Consider the following 22,848-nt stretch of genomic DNA (forward strand, 5'->3'; position numbering starts at 1 on the left):
TTGTGTTTTTCCGGAAGATGTTTCAAGAGTTGTTTAAGCACATCCACGTCAAACATGCTCCGATCTCCATTCTGGATCATAGCTACAAAGTCATCTGTCGAGCATTTGAAATGCTTCAGGAATATGCTCAGATGAAGGTTTTTCTTCAGCTCAAACGTAATCTCCTTGATAGGAGCAGGAGAAGTTGGCCCGTTGGCTTTGTACCCAGTCACTGGCAGTGTCGCCGGTATACAGAACTGCTGCTCAAGGGAGAGCTGCTGAGCATCTTCACATAGGTACAGCTCTCCTCTCTTTCTGTCAATCTCAGAGAACCTCTCCTCCAAGCCTCTGCATGCCTGGACGCTTTCCTCAATGACCGTTGCATATTGCTCCACAACATCTTCCACAGAGCTGGCAACCTCCTTGGCAGTGTCTTGCAGTCGTTTTAGTAAAGCGACAACCTCTGCTCGACTCACCAGTTTGGGTTGGGGTATGATCATTTTCAACACTTGACTTGTTTCTTCACACAGAAGCATACACTCAACCCTCAACTGATAACATGGGATCTTGAGTAGCGAGTAGTAGAAGCGGTCTACATAAGCCAACTTGTCTTTATTTCCTTGGAATGACTTCAGATTTTCAATCTTTTGTTTTTCCGGAAGATGTTTCAAGAGTTGTTTAAGCAACTCCACGTCAAACATGCTCCGATCTCCATTCTGGATCATAGCTACAAAGTCATCTGTCGAGCATTTGAAATGCTTCAGGAATATGCTCAGATTAAAGTTTTTCTTCAGCTCAACAAACTTAATCTCCTTGATAGGAGCAGGAGCAGTTGGCCATTCGGCTTTGTATTCAGTCTCTGGTAGTGTCGCCGGAAAACAGAACAGCTGCTCAATGCTGTTGTAGTCGAGCTCCATGCAGGGAGGGTCTTTCTCGGACAACAACCACATGGAATCTTTGTCAGTAACAGCATGAAGATGTTGCCAATTCAGCTTCTTCATTGTCAGGGTCGGGCATCGCCCTGCCGCTGCTGGGCATTCCAGAGACTGCATCTGGATGATGGAAGAAGGAGGAAGAGGTGGAGGTGGGGGTGGAGCATGATTGGGACATATTGGCAGCTGAGTTTTTGAGAAGGTGGTGCTTCTGGATGGTCTGTCTTTCATGTCTCCAACCTTTAGGACTGTCTGAAAGGCCTTATCCGTGTCCTTGTCTAGTTCCAGAAGGGTGTCTGCTTTCATCCCCACAGCTACAGGCTTCTCTGTCGGCTCTGCCTCCAGTGAGGGTTCAGGGCTGTCCGTCACTGGATAATCCTCCTCTTCCTCCTCTTCCTCTTCTGCCTCCTCCATGTCCACACCTGGTCTGTCACAGCTAGGTAACTTTGGATGGGTTGGTGGGCTCTGTGGAACTCGCATTACTCTCTCTCCAGGTCCCGCCTGGTCAATCTGTTCAAATAACTTCTCGATCATGACCGACGGCCATGTCAGTTCCATGTCAGAAGGCCCCATTCGTGATTCATCGTCTTTCTCCTCCTCAACAGGCACAACCCCTTCCTTGGCCTCCACCCAGCGTTCGGGGCTGGCATATGCCATGGGCTTGTCGTCCATCTGACCCACACCTTGTCTGGAAACAGCAAGGTGTGGGCCAGCATAATGCTCATTTAGCTCAGGTACAGGAGTGGAGATATAATAGAGGGCCTCATATGTGGGTATCGGCATGGTCAAGAATTTGAAGAGGTCATTGCACCTGAAGAAGATTGGCTTGCTCACATAGATGTCAGCTTTATAGTGATGTTCAAGGTTCTTTGCCGTCGTATAGGACTGCAAGATGTCAATGATGCCTCCCATTTGATCCTGTGTAGCCTTAGCCAACTTACAGATAGATCTCTGGCTTGGTATCCGTTGGTCAACCGCCTCCTTCTCCTGCTCCTCCTCGTCATCCACACCTGTTCCGTAAGAGCTAGGTATCTTTGGATGGGTTGGTGGGCTCTGTGGAACTCGCATTACTCTCTCTTTAGGCCCCACCTGGTCAATCTGTTCAAAGAACTTCTTGATCTTCATAACTGACGGCCACTTCAGTTCCATGTCAGAAGGCCCTGTTTGTGGTTTGTCGTCTTTCTCCTCTTTCAGGTCCTCTACAGGCACGTGTTCCTCCTCCAGGATCACGCACCGTCCTGAGCCAGCAGCGGTAGAGGCAGGCACAGGGCTGGAGCGTTTCACTTCCACGACGTGAGGCACCACCCCATCCTTGGAGTTTTTCACTTCTACGACAGCAGGCACAAACCCTTCCTTGGCCTCCACCCAGCGTTCGGGGCTGGCATCTGCCATGTGCTTGTCCTCCATCTGGCTCACACCCTGTCTGTAAACAGCAACTGTGGTCGCAGCGACCGGGGTGGGGGTATAATACTCTTTGAGTGCAGGGACAGAAATGGGCATATAATGCCCTTTCAGCTCAGGTACAGGAGTGGAGATAAAATAGTCTTTGAGGGCCTCATATGTGGGTATCAGCGTGTTCACTGTGCTGGTGAGACCTGCAAAGAGGCCTACACGTCCCTTTTTAGATGAAGAGCCCTCATCTAAGAATTTGAAGACATCATTGCACTTGAAGGTTGGCTTGCTCACATATATGACAGCTTTATAGTGATGTTCAAGCTTCTTTGTCATCGTATAGGACTGCAGGATGTCAACAAGATGCAAGACTCCTCCCATTTGATCCTGTGTAGCCAACTTACAGATAGATCTCTGGCTTTGTGTCTGTTGGTCCACCGCCTCCTCCTCCTCGTCCACACCTGATCTGTAAGAGCCAGGTATCTTTGGATGGGTTGGTGGGCTCTGTGGAACTCGCATTACTCTCTCTCTAGGCCCCGCCTGGTCATTCTGTTCAAAGAACTTCTTCATCTTCATGACCGACGGCCACTTCAGTTCCATGTCAGAAGGCCCGGTTCGTGGTTTGTCATGGTTAAACACTGGAGGTTCATCAGGACACCAGCGTTTAGGGCTGGCAGCCAATGTCGACCGTTTCAGTTCCACATCAGAAGGCTTCAGGTTTTCCTCCACGTCTTCCCACCAGCGTTCAGGGCTGGTAGGCGTCTCAGGCCATTTCATTTCCATGTCAGAGGGCTTCACCTTTTCCACAGCCTCCACCGAGCATTCAGGGATGGCAGCTGCCACTCTCTTGTCTACCTGGCGCACACAATGTCCAGAGCCAGGAGCAATGGGGACTTCTCGGACGGGGATGGTGGGGTGTTTCATTTCCACGAGGAGAGCAGCAATACTTGCCATCTCCTTGACTTTGTCTGAAGGCACAATACTTGCCATTGCCTTGACTTTGACCGAAGGCTGGTGCCTTTTGCTTACTTCATTCTCCTCTTCCACGTCCTCCACCCAGCGTTCAGGGCTGCTGGGCGCCACAGGCACGTGTTCCTCCTCCTGGACCACACCCTGTCCTGAGCCAGCAGCGGTAGGGGCAGGCACAGGGCTGGAGAGTTCCACCTCCACAACATGAGGCACCAGCCCTTCCTTGGAGTGTTTCCCTTCCACAACATGAGGCACCAGCCCTTCCTTGGAGAGTTCCACCTCCACAACATGAGGCACCAGCTCTTCCTTGGAGAGTTCCACCTCCACAACATGAGGCACCAGCTCTTCCTTAGAGAGTTCCACCTCCACAACATGAGGCACCAGCTCTTCCTTGGAGAGTTCCACCTCCACAACATGAGGCACCACCTCTTCCTTGGAGAGTTCCACCTCCACAACATGAGGCACCAGCTCTTCCTTGGAGAGTTCCACCTCCACAACATGAGGGACCAGCTCTTCCTTGGAGAGTTCCACCTCCACAACATGAGGCACCAGCTCTTCCTTGGAGAGTTCCACCTCCACAACATGAGGCACCAGCTCTTCCTTGGAGAGTTCCACTTCCACAACATGAGGCACCAGCCCTTCCTTGGAGCGTTTCACTTCCACGACAGCAGGCACAGTCCCTTCCTTGGCCTCCGCCCAGCATTCAGGAATGGCACCCACCGCCACAGGCTCAGCCTCCACCCAGCGTTCGGGGCTGGCATCTGCCATAGGCTTGTCCTCCATCTGGCTCACACCTTGTTTGGAAACAGCAACTGTGGTCACGGCGACCGGAGTGGGGGTATAATCCTCTTTGAGCACATGGACAGGAGTGGGGATATAATGCTCTTTGAGCACATGGACAGGAGTGGGGATATAATGCTCTTTCAGCTCTGGTACAGGAGTGGGGATATAATGCTCTTTCAGCTCTGGTACAGGAGTGGGGATATAATAGTCTTTGACCTCATATGTGGGTATCGGCGTGTTCACTGTGCTGGTCAGACCCCCAAAGAGCCCGACATGTCCCTTCTCAGACGAGGGGCCCTTAGATGGGATTGATTTGAAGACGTCATTGCACATGAACTTCTGAAAGCGGTCTGAATAGAAGCTTGGCTTGCTCACCGACACAGTATTCCCATCATAGATGGCAGCTTTATAGTAACGTTCAAGCTTCTTTGCCATCGTATAGGACTGCAAGATGTCAATGATGCCAACGTACACCTGCAGTCTCTCACCCTTGGCGTCACTTGCTTCTATTCCTCCCATTTCATCCTTAGTCTCCTTTTTGGCCTGCTCCAAATTGTGGACACCTACGAGCAGGCTGTAGTTCATTATCTCAAAGCTCTGCAGCACCATACAGTCTCTCTTGATGGTCTCGCGGAGGTCGCTGTACTTGTCGGCGGCCAGCAGCAGGCCATCGGGCATGTCCGTGAGGAAGTCCAGGTCCTTGTAGGTGGGGATCGCCTTGGTTCTCTCCTTGGGCGAAGCTGTTCGGTTATATTTGGAGCCCTTCAGGTCATATTTGCGGTGCAGCTGTGCGCCGCAGGGGACCAGATTGTTCATCACTACGAATCGAATCTTCCTTAACCCCATCTGCACGCAGTAGAGGCCGTAGACCTTTGGCAACAAGGTCTGTTTGTTCTGACTCAGATTCATGTAGTAACCAGGAAGCAGCCTCTGCAAAAACTCTGCCTCCTTGTGCTCCACCGTCTTAATGATGAACTTGTCATCGCTGGAAACGTAGAACACGGAGCCGTTCGTCCCTGGGTTGGACAGCTCTACTAGGGACTGGTTGAACAGGGACTGCAGGTAGGCATTAGTCCCAATGCCAAATGTGTCCCTGAGGTGGCGAAAGGCCTTCGGAGCGTAAGTCGTGAACCTGAAGTCAGCGAGGAGGTGCGCTGGTGTCAGGGAGCTGCCTTTACCGGGGAATACTACTGTCTCTGACACTTCAAAGTCAGAGACCAGCATGTCTCTTTCGGGGTCCTGGCTCAGTTTCCGCAGCGCGTGGGTTATGCCAAGCTGTAAGGCACTTTTCAGGGTGGACGAGGCCGCCTTCTTGTAGGTGGTCTCCCCATAGCGATCTATTGTACGGAGACCAAACCTGTTCTTTAAGTTATTCTTCATTTCAATGTGTCAGCCGAACACGGGTCTACTGATGACTCTCGAGTAGGAATTTAAACATAGCTCACCTGTATCGTCAGAATACGTCATCAAAGTAATGACGACAGCTTCCCAAATATGCATGGTAACGCGTAAATCGGCAAGAAAAGTAAAATCACACCATTCCCGTCCGAGCCGCACATTTTGATGTATACGTATATCGTGGGGCTGGTGTAAATCATTACAACGTGCCGAAATGTTTTGAAGTGATGGTGATTATTATCTATTTAATTATGTAACTATTGCGGAATACAATAAGTGTTTTGCCATTGCATGGCAGGCACACACACTAAAGATTTCAAATAATTGCAGTTGAGTAAAAGGTACAATATTTGCCTTTGAGATGTAGTGGAGTAGAAGTAAAAGTATTGAAAATTATAAATACTCCAGTACATTAAAAACTAGACCAGGTCAACCTGGTTGTGCCAGACCCCCTGTCTGTCATCATCATTTATGACATCATGCCTTTTGTAGGCATGTCATCATCATGTCATCATCATATATACCCTTTATATAGAAAACCCGGACCGACAGACATTTGCTTATGTAGGCCTACCCATTTCATGGGTCTGGCAATAACTCCTCAAACTCAAGTACAGTACTTAGTAGGCCTACTGTACTTAGTTTTATACACCACTGCACACACACGTGCGCGGACGCACGCACGCGTGCACCTCCTTAGTCACCCGCATGTGCACATGTTGACAGGAGTGCACGTGGACACGGTGAGATGGACATCAGGGGTGTCACAACAATTTCTGGGCCCTGTGTACAAGGATTCACTGCGGGCCCCCCCATGAATGTTCTTCATAGGGGGAGGGGGTTTAACCCATTTAGACTGGGAACGCATTATTACGCGTTATTTTGTGCTTTAAACCAATGAAAAATAGCAGATCTACAAGCTCGCAGCTGTGAGCTTGTAGATCTGCTATTTTTGAAAAATCTTGTTTCCCATCTCAAAATATTTAGTTCCAGGGACCCCCCAGAAGCAAAAAATAAATAAAAATGCATATATATTATATAAATATAAGATTTGCACACATTTTCACAACTTTTCAAAAATAGCAGATCTACAAGCTCGCAGCGCGGCACGAGCTTGTAGATCTGCTATTTTTCAATAGCTAAAGTATAAAATAATTGAGGCCCCTCCACCTTGGGCCCTGGTTACTCAGTCCCACTTTCCCCCCCCTTGTGACACCCCTGATGGACACACTCCCACTGGGCTGTGGAGTCCATTAAAACACTGACTCAACATCCAAGTAGACTTGCATGTCCATTCTGTTGTTGGTAGGCAGACACTCACACACTCACCCACACACACAGGGCTCTGTGTGTGTGTGTGTGTGTGTGTGTGTGTGTGTGTGTGTGTGTGTGTGTGTGTGTGTGTGTGTGTGTGTGTGTGTGTGTGTGTGTGTTTGACTGTTATTTACTAGTAATAAAGGGGGAGAGAAGGTTTTATAGTTGTTTAAAGTACCATCATACATCAGCCTATCATGGCGTTATATTCCACATGAATACAGTCTGACACAACACAACACAACGCCCTTTAATTGATTCTTAAGGGCCCTGCTGACCTGTGCCTCCAATCAGAAACCACCACATAGTACAGTACATACTGTAGGCTACCTGAAGGTCGAACATTATGTGTGTGTGTGAGAGTTTGTCTAGCTACTTATGGGGACTAACACAGGTGTTAGTCCCCATAAGTCACGAACCATCACAGAGCTAGGCTCTGACACAGTCACCTGCAGGGGACCTCTGACAGTGTGGGGACAAAATAGTAGGTCCCCACAAGGTTAGGGTTAGGTTTAGGGTTAGGGTTTTAGGGGTTAGGTTTAGGGATATAGGTTAGGGTAAGGCCACAGGACTTGCATAAAAATTAATGGAAGTCTATGTAATGTCCTTACAAGTGATGTACATATATAGTGTGTGTCTGTGTGTGTGTGTGTGTGTGTGTGTGTGTGTGCGTGCGTGCGTGCGTGCGTGCGTGCGTGCGTGCGCCGTGTTTGTCATCTGGTAAACGGTGCATTTATATAGGCCTAGAGTCTTTATGAGAGACCAGCCAAAAGAAACTCCAGGCAGACACTAAGAGACTGGGACACACCTGGTCGCAGATAGAAAAGAACAGCAGTGACCGTGAACTCTGCAGGTCCCTTGTCGATGGCCTAATAGCCCAGTAGGGTGAACTCTGCAGGTCCCTTGTCGATGGCCTAATAGCCCAGTAGGAGTGAACTCTGCAGGTCCCTTGTCGATGGCCTAATAGCCCAGTAGGAGTGAACTCTGCAGGTCCCTTGTCGATGGCCTAGAGCCCAGTAGGAGTGAACTCTGCAGGTCCCTTGTCGATGGCCTAATAGCCCAGTAGGAGTGAACTCTGCAGGTCCCTTGTCGATGGCCTAATAGCCCAGTAGGAGTGAACTCTGCAGGTCCCTTGTCGATGGCCTAATAGCCCAGTAGGAGTGAACTCTGCAGGTCCCTTGTCGATGGCCTAGAGCCCAGTAGGGTGAACTCTGCAGGTCCCTTGTCGATGGCCTATAGCCCAGTAGGAGTGAACTCTGCAGGTCCCTTGTCGATGGCCTATAGCCCACAGGGTGAACTCTGCAGGTCCCTTGTCGATGGCCTATAGCCCAGTAGGAGTGAACTCTGCAGGTCCCTTGTCGATGGCCTAATAGCCCAGTAGGGTGAACTCTGCAGGTCCCTTGTCGATGGCCTATAGCCCACAGGGTGAACTCTGCAGGTCCCTTGTCGATGGCCTATAGCCCAGTAGGAGTGAACTCTGCAGGTCCCTTGTCGATGGCCTAATAGCCCAGTAGGGTGAACTCTGCAGGTCCCTTGTCGATGGCCTAGAGCCCAGTAGGGTGAACTCTGCAGGTCCCTTGTCGATGGCCTATAGCCCAGTAGGGTGAACTCTGCAGGTCCCTTGTCGATGGCCTAGAGCCCAGTAGGGTGAACTCTGCAGGTCCCTTGTCGATGGCCTAGAGCCCAGTAGGGGAGTAAGGCGTAAGTAAGTACCATTGTTCCCTATTGAGCTTAGCACATTTCCTGGGGCAAGCTGCCCGGATCACACATGTCACAAATGTCTTATAATTTTTTTGAGCGGTGCAAACCGCTCCTATAAGTGGCTCTGCGTGTGTCTGTAGCCTTTTTCCTCAGCGTTTTGCCATAGTAAAATGTGTGGCGCGTAGCATCATGTTTGTCTAGTGATGTCATATGTCGTATGTCTGTAGCCTTTTTCCTCAGCGTTTTGCCATAGCAAAATGTGTGTGTGTCCGTAGCTGTGTGTGTGTCCGTAGCCTTTTTCCTCAGCGTTTTGCCATAGTAAAATGTGTGTGCGTAGCATCATGTTTGTCTATTGATGTCATATGTCGTATATCTGTAGCCTTTTTCCTCAGCGTTTTGCCATAGCAAAATGTGTGTGTGTCCGTGGCTGTGCGTGTGTCCGTAGCCTTTTTCCTCAGCGTTTTGCCATAGTAAAATGTGTGTGCGTAGCATCATGTTTGTCTAGTGATGTCATATGTCGTATCATGTCTGTAGCCTTTTTCCTCAGCGTTTTGCCATAGCAAAATGTGTGTGTGTGTGTGTGTGTAGCATAGCCTGTACATCCTAGACTTAAATCCTAGTCTGAAGATGTTATGCAAGCACGACCACCGCTCACTTCACATTGGGTGTGATTTTTAATTAATAATTCAAAAGTTTAAAGGACGACTTCACCACTTTTCAACCAATACTTAGTTTTTTTAAGAAGTAGTGAAAACAGTTTGGGTCCTAGAGAAATGTCTCTTTCGGATCTTGGGCTAAACTAGTTTGTGAACCACTGCTGTATATCTTACCCGCTCTGCTGTCTGATCCATCAGAGTTCTTGTGCAGGTGTTGCTGCAGCACACAGCGGAACCAGGCCCTGACTGAGGGAGAATGGGCCGAGCCAGCAGAACCACTGCTCACTGATGACACCAGGTCACTGGGGAGGAGAGCTGTGTTACTGAATGGAGCTCAAAACAGGGTTTCTGCAGGTTTAGGCTAAGTCGGTTAATGCAGGGTTCCCACAAACTTTTACCAATGAATTTCCAAAACATTTCCAGAATATTTAACCACATTTCCAGGACTATATAACAATAATTCAGCACAATAACGAGTCGCTTACTCCTAATCTAATGGGCATTGCACATTAGAATGTCCTTATAATCCGTGAGGAGGCCGTGATTTTTCCATTACTTTTTTTCATTTATTTGTTATGTATTTTTTAACGTTTGTTTGTAGATGGGCTATTTTCACAATTTCTGCCTCTAATATTTGACAATTTGTCCAATGTTTAATTTGTCATTTTAGAGGTACTAAAAGGTCCTTAAATTGTTACTTAAATGTGCAGATACTCTCTATACACTCAAACTTTAGGTTGGTTTGTTCACTGTTGAGTGAGAAAACAATGTTGCACATTAGGTTAATCATCTGGGGACCCCCCACAATAATTTGGGGGGTCCCGGCCCACAGGTTGAGAACCACTGTTGTACCTGTTCTGCAGCAGGTGGGGCAGGTAGCGGGTGACCAGCAGCGGGTGGAGCATGTCATCCCAGCCAAAGCACTGCATGATGGCCTGCACCGGGCTGGGCTGCAGGTCCTGAGGAGCACTGGCAGGCAGGTCCAAGGCCAGCAGAGTGAAGCCTGCATTTAACACCAACAATTGATTAACATTAATTAACATTTAACATCAACAATTGGGAGATAGATATTACACTAAAGGTAGTATGATTCACCAGAAAAAAGATAATGGGTGTTTTTAATGAATCTATCATGGTTAAAATTGAGTTTGAAGTTACAATGGGTGTGTATGGAATATCTAAATATTGAATCAAGCAAATTAAAAACTGTTCAGGGTGTTCATAAAAGCCTGATTAGACGATAAAAATGAACAAAAGTTTTTTTGAAAGTGGAATATCCCTTTAAGTGGAAAATGATACTAATCGATTTGGTTCATTCGTTGATATATAAATCAATACGAGAAATTATATTTTATTTGAATCGGTTATTCGATTAATCAAAAGAATAATCTCTAAGAAAAGAATGGACAGTTTAAAAGAGAAGGAGGAAGAAAAAAACGAAGTTCTGCTTGTGGTGAGGGAGAACAGTACTGAGGCATTCCGTCTTCGAGAAAAATATTACATTTATTGTTGTTGAGCAAGGCAACAGTTTTTATACTGTTGGGTATTGGTTTACCTGGTGTTTACCTTGCTTACTGTATATCGCTCTGGAGCAAGAGAGCCTGCTAAATGCCTAAATTGCAAATTGGAGGATGACCGACGTGTTTCCACACTTGGGATCTTCAACAGGGTCTAATAAACCATTAAAACTGGGAAAGCATCCGTGTGTGTCATTTTAGATTTGAACCACTTTAACCATTATTTGATACTTTGGCTAATCAAAAATAGCAAATATACAAGTTGAGTAGATCTGCTATTTTTAACCCAAATCTTTGCTTCTGGAGGTCCGTGGGATACAATATTTTGAGATGGGGGTCCATATAATTTTGGGGGTCCTTGACATGAAAAGGTTTGAGCACCACTGATAAAACTGGTATTTATGGATTTAGAAGGCATTTGTAGAATGGGCCTCAGGTACTACTTTCCACCATTCTGGCGGAGCTGTCACCACTGGGGCGTCACAAGGGGGAAAAGTGGGACTGAGTTACCGGGGTCCAAGGTGGAGGGGCCTTCATTATTTAATACTTTAGCTATTGAAAAATAGCAGATATACAAGGTCACAGCGAGTGCCGCGCTGCGAGCTTGTAGATCTGCTATTTTTGTTAAAGTCATGAAAATGTGAGCAAATCTTTGAATAATATGTATTTTTTAAGCGAACATTTGTAACTCAAATTTTGCTTCTGGGGCGTCCCTGGAACCAAATATTTTGAGATGGGGTCAAATACATATCATTTTGGGGTCCTTCACATGAAAAATTGTGAGCACCACTGACACAGAAACATAGGTTTTTCCAAAAAAACCTCAGAAGGATTTGAAATATTCAAAGACTTCTACATAATGTTAACGATTTTTCAAGCACTGTGAGCTTGTATATCTGCTATTTTGCAATAGTTAAAGCACAAAACAACGCGTAATAATGCGTTTCCACAGTCTAAATGGGTTAAACCCGCTCCTCTCCCTATGAAGAACATCCATGGTGGGATCCACAGTGAATCCTTGTACGCAGGGCCCAGGATTTGGTGCAACACCCCTATGCTGTCACTCACTGACCTGCGGCGGCGTCGGCCAGCTGTGTGGGCGGGGTCTGGGAGAGGCGTAGGCTGCGCAGGTAGGGGAAGAAGTGAGACCACAGGGCAGCAGCCACCGCCAGGTGGCGCTGTTTGCCTACACCACCACCGGTAGCAGGACCCCAGGCTGATGGAGGGGCCGACTGCACACTGCGCTGATGGACCCTCCTGGAAGAAAGGCGCAGACGCACACGCACACACACACACACACAGACACACACACACACACACACAAAACACACGCACACACATCAACATTTTAAGTCAACCATTTTATAAATATAATTTGTACCATTTCGAACCCTAACCCTAAGGTGTCCTACATAGCCTTGACACTCCACCTGAATTTACATTTCGTTTCACTCAACAATTATCATTTTAATAGATAGCCAGACTACATGGTGTTATGCACCGAAAATGACCTTGATTTTGTCGACTAAGACTAAGACTAAAAGACTAGAAGATTAGACTAGACTAAAACAATTTCAGAAGACTATTATTTGTGTTATTCAAAGGACTAAATCTAAGTCTAAGACTAATGGCAGTAAAAATTAACACTGGTATGTAACTGCAATGAAATTAAAGCCAAATACATCTTTTATGTGTGGTTTATTTTGACCAAGTAACAGGCAGTAGAAGACAATGACTTGTTCAGAGTTATGTGGTTATATTTAGCCCAAAAGACTTATTGTAAAAGACAAAGACTAAAAGTCGAGGACTAATCCCAAAAGACTAAGACTAAAATATTTTGATATTTAGTTGACTAAGACTAGACTAGACCAGGGGTTTTCAAAATGGGTGGCGGGGCACCCTGGGGTGCCGTGATGCCAGTCCAGGGGTGCCGCGAGATAATTTGATAATATTTGGAATTCATCAATATCACTACATCAATATCACTTCACTATGCTTAGTAAAACAGACCTGATTTGCACTGTACTTGATGAGTTCTTTTTCCATCTACGACAACTCTTCACCAAAAATAGCCGATCTACAAGCTCACAAGCTTGTGAGCTTGTAGATCAGCCATTTTTGGTGAACCTTCCCCCCAGAATAGCCATGCTGGGGTTCAAGTATAACGTTATTTTCAGTCAGTTCTGATGGAAACGGATATTTCTCCAATAGGATGTAAGATTCTAAAAATGAACAGTATAATTCAGGGGTGCCGTGGATGAAACAATTTCAGAAGACTAAGACAGGACTGAGACTAAATGGTGTGTTATTCAAAAGACAAAGACTAAGACTAAATCAAAATTTCCTGAAAAAGATTAACACTGCTTGTAGATCTGCTATTTGGGGTTGGGAGTTTGATGGAACCGTCGAACCCCACTCTCTTCTACATCCCAGTGCAGGGACTAAGAGTCCAGTCAGTCAGTGCTGACACTGACAAAGACATGGATTGTGTTGCTCTCTTCAGTTAACATCAATGTGTGTCCGTGAAGCGAAGCCCCCCTCCCTCCAGTACAGTGCTGAGGCCCCCCTGTCTGTCTCAGGGGTCCTCGTGGCCCCCGGGTCACCCTCGCCAGGTGCTGGCAGAGTCCTGAGTAGAGTTACGGCCCCTGGGGACCCTCGGGGACCCCTCTTGTCACCATGGGTACACTGGCAGGGGCGTGGGTGGGTGTGTGTGATAGTGAAGTGCAGTGTGTGTTTGCACTCGGGGCCGGGTTCAGCGGCGGGACAGGGGTGTGGTGTTACACCAACGACCTCCGGGTGAAGGTCGCAGAGCTACAGGTGAAAACAGGTGGGCTGTTCATTGGAGGGAGGAAGAGGAGACAATACACCAGTGGTAGACAATAACCAAGTTACCATGAGTACTGTACTTAAAGGGGAAGACCACCCATTTTCAATATTGAACTATGTCATTAATATACCTTAGACTTAGAGGAGGTTCCCCCCTTCTGTGTTGCCTAGAACTGGAGGATTGATTTCCTCCAAATAAAAAATACGATATTATCGTGCTAATCAAAATCCATTATCCTGGGGCGGAACATTTGCCAAAAAATAGCAGATCTACAAGCTCACAATGCGTTGCGATAGAGTGAAAAAAAGACTGTATCAAGTAAGTGTCATATCATATGTACCTTTTAGCAGTTATAGATGGTTTAAGTGGTATCGGATATGAAGCTCGGCAAATAAAAGGTGACTTGATCCCAGTGCATGACGGAGGATGAAACCACAATGAATTAACTCTCCACGATACGATTATCGCAAGTGTTTTTTTATCACAATAAACGATAACATCGCTTATCGTCCCATCCTTATATGGAGATAAGGTTTCTGCCCGACATCAACAATATAATACTTTGACTGGAGTACTGGGGGTTTGAGGACTGTACGGTGGTGCCCATGCACCACCGCTGCCCACAAGAGAGGATCATGGGAAGGAATAGATGTGGGGAATTAGGCCTCTGATTGGCCGCTCGCCTCGGCGCCATGGCGATGGCCATCAAGGAAGCGAGTCCTCCTCCCGCCCTGCCTGACGGGCGGAGTGATTCTCTTAATGTGTGCGGATTCCACGCAGGACTTAATAGACGTAATGATGCCCAGGCTAAATTTGCCAGGCTACATAATTACCCGTTAATTGTATCAGAAGAAAACGCATTAATCACGAAGAGATACCGAGGTATTGCCAGGAAGAGGAATTATGTATAATTTGGCGGGACGAATTGGAAAGCGAGAGAGGAGGGAGAGAGAGAGAGAGAGAGAGAGAGAGAGTGAGCATAGTCTCTCTTTTTATTTGGTTAACTGGGTCAGCATGGTCCAGGCCCATAACACAGAGGGCCTTCGGGGACTTCTAACTCTTCCACTCTCTCTCTCTCTTTGCCATTAATGTGCAAATGTAGTGGCCCTGCAACCCCGAGATCTGAGATGGGGAAGTTTGGGGAATTAGCCACTCTAACGAGATACTGTGTTACGGGAGCCAGGGCCCTGAAATAAGAGGAGTGCGCTTAAGTTAGTGGTTCACCTTTGAGGTGTGTGTTTAAGTGTGTGTGTGTGTGTGTGTGTGTGTGTGTGTGTGTGTGTGTGTGTGCGCGCACCCACGTGGCAGAGACGGTTGAGCACGTCCGCAAGAGAATAACAGTAATACACCTACAGTACATGAATGGTGGTGAGGACACTAATAGCTGCCTAGCTTTTACAAACGCAGGCTTTTATTCAAATGAATCCAAACTACATGACCTCCATTCAGACGGCAGAATGTTCCAAACCTAGTCTCCGCCAGCGGTGCGCAAAAGTACTCAACTTCAGTACTTGAGTCAAAAGTATTAGATTACAATTACGGTCATTACACACTGGCGAATTAGCGACGAAACGTGAATAAGCGACACGAAAATGCGAAATATTCAGCCGGCCTCCTTGTGTTGTCTTTCCTACCTCTTTAATCTAAATGCAATCTGAATTAATTTCCCCCTAATGGCCCTGAGAAGAAAGGGCCGCCAGCCCCGCGGCGAGAGGCCTTGGCCATCACAAGGCCTCTGCTACACTTTATCAAGCCAAGGAGATATGGATTAATTGTCTCTGTAGTCTGTACTAGTGAGCATATCCAGCAGGGCGTGTGCACCATCCAGCGCACACTCACCCCTCCCAAGTACATTTGTTTGAGCATCTGTACTTTACTATTTGTATCTATTGGATACTTTTTTTTTTAATGAATACATTTTCATTTTGTCCAATCTTCTGTATAGAGTATGATACAATATAACCTATACAACTGGGGTGGTTGTATTTTGCCTCCTTGCTCTTCTATTGAGACATTTAGATAGTGTCAAAGGTCAAGTCTCACCTAGAACAAAGGATCTGACCCGAATTTTGACCTGATGGTCAAGATTCAATGTATCCCCTGAGCAAGCAGGCCGGCTCTATTAGCTCAATGGTAACTATTCAGCACTTGGCAGGAAACTGAGTTTACATCCGGGATGAAAGAGGAAAGTTACATACTGTAGTACAGCTTTAATGACTTTCACTCTCAAGACAAATATTGTTGCAATGCCATGGGAACCAATCTAACATAATCCTTTTTATGCCCATATATGGTGATCCCTGATGTCATCAATATTAAGCCCAGATCTAACAGGACTTCATATGGGAATGCCCATATATGGAGGAAGACAGCCCATATCTGTGTGGCTGATTCTACAGACAGGGTTACTCCATATATGGGCATAAAAGGGATTGTATGTATGATGTCAAGTCTCATAGACGTCTTTCACAACTGAGTAAGCATGTTTGGGGTCTCACAGCCTACAGTATCTCCATTTACAGTACATGGATCTCCATATATGGGTACCAGGGGTCTCCATATATGGGTAACTGGTCCGATATACATTACTGGCCAGATGGCCAAGACATGGCGTGACCTCGCCCTTTAGGGTGAGGTCGCTTGTCGCCATTAGGCGTCTTACTGATACTTTTGACTCCACTACATTTCTAGGAAGGGGGGAAATGTACATTATGAATTTAACAAATTAAGCTCCATTTAAAATGTTGTGAAAATAACAGATCTAGTCACAGCGATGCGTCAAAGTTAGCTTTTGGCAACAACTGTTGGTCTGTAGAGTAGATGGGAAAAAGTGGTCCAAAAATCTAACCAAATCCGGTCCAGTACACCAAGTCTAGAGGGTTTATGTGGTTAAGCTCAGATGCCAGGTTGTTGCTGTTTCCTTTCTTCTAAAATGTGTGTGTGTGTGCCGTGCATGCATGTGTTGTAAGAAGTGTGTGTGTGTGTGTGTGTGTGTGTGTGTGTGTGTGTGTGTAGACGTAAGAAAAGTGTGTGTGCGTGTGTTTGTAGATGTTGTAAATGTGTGTGTGTGTGTGTGTGTGTGTGTGTGTGTGTGCGCACGTTTGTAGACATTGTGAATGTGTGTGTGTATGTGTATAGACGTTGTAAGAAGCCACAGTGAGGAGGATTAAGAGGGGTCTCTGACGACGTGCTGTACAATGAGTCTTGATGGGTGTGAAAGGCTCCATTCCGCCCATAGTAACCAGGCTAATGAATTCAGACTCTAATCGATTGTCTTCAGCTCTCTCTGGATTAGATGCAACCTTGCTGGAAGGGGAAGGAGGCTGCTGAGGTGTGTGTGTGTGTGTGTTGTGTGTGTGTGTGTGAGTGAGTGTGTGTGTGCGTGCGTGCGTGCGTGCGCACACTTGTATCACTATACTTGTGAGTGCCACATGTCTGCTCGAGTATAGAAGAATTTGAGAAAATAAGACGACGTGAGGACAATTTTTTCCTGGTCCTCACAAGAGAAATTGTAGTTTTATGATAAAGAGAGAGAGAGAGAGAAAAAAAACAGATTTTGGGGCTTTGACTTACAATTATGAAAAGCTTTATGCAGGGGTTAGCGTTAGAATTCAACATTTTGAGGTTAGGTGTAGGGGTTTGGAGGGGGTTGGAGTTATCTGTGATGTATACTTGGTTGCGTGCCGGGGTGTCACAAACACCGAAATGAGCAGATATACGAGGCACAACGTGTCGCGAGATTGTAGATCTGCTATTTTCGGCTGTGGGATAACGCGCCCCCCCCCCCCCCCCCCCCCCCTCCCAAAAAAAAAAATCACAACAAACCTACAACATAGAAGTTCTCACAAGTATAGCGATACACGTGTGTGTGTGTGTGTGTGTGTGTGTGTGTGTGTGTGTGTGTGTGTGTGTGTGTGTGCGTGCGCACTGCGCACACACGTTTTTCAGCAACTGAGACAAGTGGAGTGGGGTGCTGCTACTGGGGGGGAGGGAGGGAGAGGAGGGGTAGGGGGTACAACTGCTCACGCCTACCCCTCTCCCCTCTATACTCCCCCCTCTCTCTCTCTCTCTCATCTGGGCGACAGGAGGATCATCTCCAGTCTAAATGAGATTACAGCTCCTTCAGCTGCTTATCTGGGCTAATGCCAGGCGCTGTGGGCCTAGCGGGGCGCTGCGGAGGCGCTGCGGAGGCTCTGGGCCCTGGGATCAAGCAGCCCCGCGCTGGGAGGAGCTCCCCCTAAGTACAGGCTTCTGTGTACTGGGGATCAGTCCTACTCCCTACTGGTTCTTTTTCATTTACTTGAGTAAAAGTAGCAGTAACCACTAGGGATGGGACGATGTGAACATTTTCATATCACGATTATTGTGACAAAAGAAATCGCGATTTACGATATTATCGCGATAATCAAAATCCATTATCCTGCGGCGGAAGAACATTTGCCAAAAAATAGCAGATCTACAAGCTTGTGAGCTTGCAGATCGGTTATTTTTTGGCAAAGACATTTGATAGAGACTGGGGGAAAAAGAGACTATCAAGTACATATATTATAAGTACCTTTTACCAATTATAGAGGGTTTAAGTGGTACCAGACATGCAGCTTGGCAAATAAAAGGTGAATTGATCCCAGAGCATGACTGAGGACGATATCACAATAAATTAAATCTCTGCGATATCATGAGTGTTTTTTTTTATCACGATAAACGATAATATTGCTTATCGTCCCATCCACAATATAGACAGACAATATACTGTACAGTTAAGTGTAAAAGTATCGGCCTCAAAATATACTTGCAGTACCAAAGTAAAAAGTGCTCAGACCTTTCTAAATGATTCTTTAAAAAAGAAAGGGTATTTTATAGGGGTGTAACCATACATTTGAACAACGATTCGATACGCATCACGATACATGGTTGACGATACGATACATATTGGTTAATTCATGGTGATACGATATGATTCGATTCAATGATTTAAAATCGATATAGTAATTATTTAGCAAAGACATTAAATCTGTGTGAAAGGTATCAATAGAGAGAGTTTTTTACGGGTAAAATCTATTATTATGGATATAATTAAGTAAACACTGTGATCCTTTAGCAAATACATGGACATTATATTACAACACATGGACAAACCCACACCTTGACGTGAACACAGATATTACACACATTTACCGATAGACCAAGAGTATCTATATGGAATGGAAACATAATAGACCCCTCTTTTTCATTTTTCCTCTTAAATTGCTAAATACAATGCACAAATACTTAGTTTCCATACAATCGATTATTTGCATTGAAAAAAGATTCAAAACAGATTATTTGCATTGTAAAACGATACGATATACAGAGCCAAACGGTACGATATTTGCTTTTGCATATCGATAGAGCAGATCATTGCAAATTAAAAACGATTTTTCGATTCAGTTCACTCTAGTGTTAACACCCCTATTATTTTACATTGTGAAAATAGCTGATCTACAAGCTCACAATGCATCGCAATGCAAACAACGCACCGTGGGCTCAGTCGTAGAGCGGCTATTTTCGAACATTCCAAAGCATAAAATAGGGCTTTAAGTGGTTCATGTATGTTTTGCAATAACAATCTCTAAACCTACAAAAGTAAAACTAAGTTAACTAACATTTTCAAATAACCGCCTCTGAGATGTAGTGGGGCATGGGAAATGCTCAAGTCACGTAAAAGTACCTCACAATTGTACTTAAGTACAAGTACTCAAGTAAACTGTTACTTTCCAGCACTACAGGGGATCAGCGGTAGCTCTCTCTCTCTCTCCTCCAGACCCCCCCCCCAACGCAGCGCACCATCGCACCCCGCTTTAATCCCCCAGGAGAGAAGAGGAGAGGGAGAAAATACAAGGATAGGAAGAGGAGAGATGGAGAGGGAGAAGAAGGATTTGGAGGAAAGTAGAGGAGGAGGAGGAGTGTTTGGAGTTTGTGTGTGATAATAAATTAGTTGTTAGTTGTATGTATCCTGTCTCTGTCGGGTCAGGACCATAACAATATTTTGTGAAGAAAAAAATCAAATAAAAGGAAAATTAAACCGCAAAACTAAGGATATTTATTAAATGTAGTAAAGCATATAATTATTAAATGTAGTAAAGCATATAATTATTTTTCTTATAATTTTTTTCTCACAAAATCAAAGGTGTTATGCTCATGATTCACCAGGATCCTGGACGGCTTGATTCTAGGCTTAAAATCATTTAAACCAGGGGTCTTCAATGTGTTCAGGCCAAGGACCCCTTAGTTGAGAGACCCCCACAACCTTTTCATAGATTCTATATAGTTTCACCGTTTAATCATCAGTGTATTTTGGATTCGTGTCAATTTGTGTTTTCAGATATTTAACCACTTGAACTGTCAATACTTAATAAACTTGACTGTAGTTTCACTCTGTACTTAGTCTGCTCTTTTTCCCCATCTACACTAAACCCCTCGCAGCACGAGGCGTTGTGAGCCAACTCTGACAGTGTACAAATGGAACCAAATGAACCCTACCGGGCTCATTTGGTTCCATTTGTACACTGTCAGAGTTAAGGGGAGACCTTGGAATTTGACTCAGCGTGGTGTGAACAGCGCCTAAAGAAAACAACGGCTGTCCTCACCTGAGCTGAGCCAAGACGATCTGCAGGAAGCCCAGGGCGGAGCTCAGCTCCGATTGGCGGCACGCCGGCAGCAGCCAATCGAAGCCCTCGTTGAGAAGCCTGTCCTCCGATAGGCTGAGAGAGGGGCTGGTCTCGAACACCTCGGCCACGCCCTCCAGGTAGCAGCCCAAGGGTCCCCAGAGGGCCAGCCTGCCAGGAGGACTTTTTAGTTTAGGACTAATCTTTGTACAAATAATTGTGAACTGTTTAACTTTTTTTAGCATCGAACATTGGCTCATATTTGACATTTGCCTTTTTAGGCTTTCAAAACAAAAACTTGCAGATATGACACCAAATTTTAATATCGTCTAACGTTTGTACGTTTGTGTGTGTGTGTGTGTGTGTGTGTGTGTGTGTGTGTGTGTGTGTGTGTGTGTGTGTGTGTGTTTACTTTTGATGCTTTTGACTGACGCTGTAGATAGTATGATCAATTAGGTCATTAATTTACAGAAAAACACATAAAGTCAAGGTTTCTGCCCGACTGCAACGATATACAGTACTAAGAAATAACTGATAATGTACTGGTACCAATAATCAAAATAAATATAACTACAGTATGACCCAAACAGGCCATATCCTTAATAATTGTAGAAAACCTTCCAGCATTGCAACGTGTTGTGCCACAGGCCTACTGTACCTGCGAGCGGTCTCTGTGTCCTTGTTGTAGAACTCCTTGGCGGTGTTGTTGAAGGAGGAGGCCAGCCAGTTAGCCTGAGCACCAACATCCAGACCACGCTCCTGTAGGGACAAACACACAATCAAACCAATACACTTAAATCCATTATAAAAACTAGTAAGGGACCAATTATCCATGTATGGAGACCCCTGCATGATAGTCAACAATGTGATGTCAGAACATGCCCATATTATATGCCAATATTACCAACTATGGGCATTCCTAACCTGACTTTCGTCAGATGGTGGCAGTAGTGCGTAGGCTACTACTTTACCATCTGAGTTCTCTCGGGGGGAGTTGATAACGCTCGTAAAGCCCCGGGCCGGACCAATCAGCGGCAGCTACGGGCGGGCTCTGAGCGGCTCTGAGCCAATAGAGTCTGATTGCAGACCACGTGGAAACACAGGAGGCGGATTCTGGGTGTAACGTCATGCAGACAAGCCAATATGAGTGGTTGGAGTTGGCACTCCCAGACTGTGATAGACAGACGGCCCCATCCAATCACCTGCTAAATAAATTAAAAAAATGGCCCGCCCCTTACATCGAGTCTGCCGGAGTGAGCCCAGATGGTAAAAGCAGAGCGTTGTGCAGGCATAAGCACTGCTGCCACCATCTGGCGAAAGTCAGGTTAGGGCATTCCCAGATATGCCCTTAATATTGATGACATCGGGACAGGGATCTTCAAATATGGGCATAAGATGGACAAGGACATAATTAATTTGCAAGTGTGATTCGTGTTGACATCAGTGATCTCCATATATGGGCATAAAAGTGACATCAAGCCAGAGCATGATGTCAGAGTGACAAACCCATAGAACAACAGTGTCAGGCGTGACGTACAGAGAAACGTGGACAAGATGTGCCGGTTTTCATAGTAAACATGTGACCTACGAAAAAATGTATGATTGTTGCAGGACTACATTTGTGTTGTCAGAATGCTGGTATTGGCTGTATTTGTGCAACAAGTAGTAACTAGTCCAATGGTTCTCAAACATTTTCAAATCAAGTTGTTAGATTAGATTTAAGTACAGAATTATACAACCGTCTGCAACCTACAGTACATAAACTCTATACTTTAGGTGGGAGATAACAGTGGACAGCGTGTAGCCTATGAACTGAATAGCCGTTCTTATACATCTCAATGGGCTTCTAGCTAGTAGCTGGCAAAATAATATTGAAATTAAACTGTTCCTAATTTAGCTGGGGACACATTGGGAACCCCTCTTAGGGACCAACTGAGCTGGACGGAATGATTTAATGGTTTGATATAATGGCATATAGTAGCACAGAGGTTCCCAAACGTTTTAGCCTGTGACCCAAAAGAGAAATTAGACATTCACCCAGGACCCAAACTAGTGAAAATAGCAGATCTACAAGCTCTCAGAGAGCTTCTTAAATTATTATTATATTTTATTTATGGAATTTCTTAGTTTGTGTTTGCTTGTTTGTTTTAAAACCTCTCTCAGGATGGCCTCTATAATTGTAAAACTGACCTGTAAAGAACATAATTGATACAGTATTTTTTTCACACTCTCCACCAAATCTCTTGTAGCTTGTAGATCTGCTATTTGGCAAATGTTCCGCCCCAGGATAATGGATGTTGGGGATATTTTGATTTCTGCAATAATATCGTAAATCACACTTTTTTATTTTTAATTCTTTCTTCACAATAATCATGACATGACATGTTCATATGGTCCCATCATCCCTACCTGGAACAGCAGCAGCAGGGCCAGCTGTCCCCTCCAGACCAGGGTGCGGTGCCCGGGGGGACAGCTAGGGGGCAGCAGCCCCAGCAGCTCACAGGCCCTGCCGGCCACGTCCTCCAGCTCCACCTGCCTGGCCACCACCACGAACAGCAGCAGGAAGTTCATCAGGCCCGCCTCCGACAGCTCCACCATCTTCTTCTGGGAGAACTTGGAGTAGATCCTTGGGGAGGGAACATAGAGTTATATATAAATTAGTCTGGGATCAGTTCACTTTACGGGGTTTGATCCGATCGGGAGTGGAAACCACTTCACGTCATGTTGTAGTCCTAG

At 45.8% G+C, this 22,848-nt stretch overlaps 1 protein-coding gene across 1 annotated transcript in view; it reads right to left on the reverse strand.

The window, feature by feature from the left end:
* Positions 1 to 22,848, reverse strand: part of mms22l (MMS22-like, DNA repair protein) — a 66,457-nt gene that overhangs the window by 19,029 nt on the left and 24,580 nt on the right. Inside the window, exons 14-19 of the mRNA XM_080754161.1 lie at positions 22,522 to 22,738; positions 20,771 to 20,871; positions 20,095 to 20,283; positions 11,714 to 11,898; positions 9,977 to 10,127; positions 9,299 to 9,426 (exon numbers count right to left, since the gene is read on the reverse strand). Of these exons, the coding sequence (XP_080610287.1) occupies positions 9,299 to 9,426; positions 9,977 to 10,127; positions 11,714 to 11,898; positions 20,095 to 20,283; positions 20,771 to 20,871; positions 22,522 to 22,738 (971 nt within the window). The remainder of the gene's footprint in view (positions 1 to 9,298; positions 9,427 to 9,976; positions 10,128 to 11,713; positions 11,899 to 20,094; positions 20,284 to 20,770; positions 20,872 to 22,521; positions 22,739 to 22,848) is intronic.

This window comes from Nannobrachium achirus (genome assembly GCF_963921795.1).
Source record: "Nannobrachium achirus genome assembly, chromosome: 2".
NCBI classification, from domain to species: Eukaryota; Metazoa; Chordata; class Actinopteri; order Myctophiformes; family Myctophidae; genus Nannobrachium; species Nannobrachium achirus.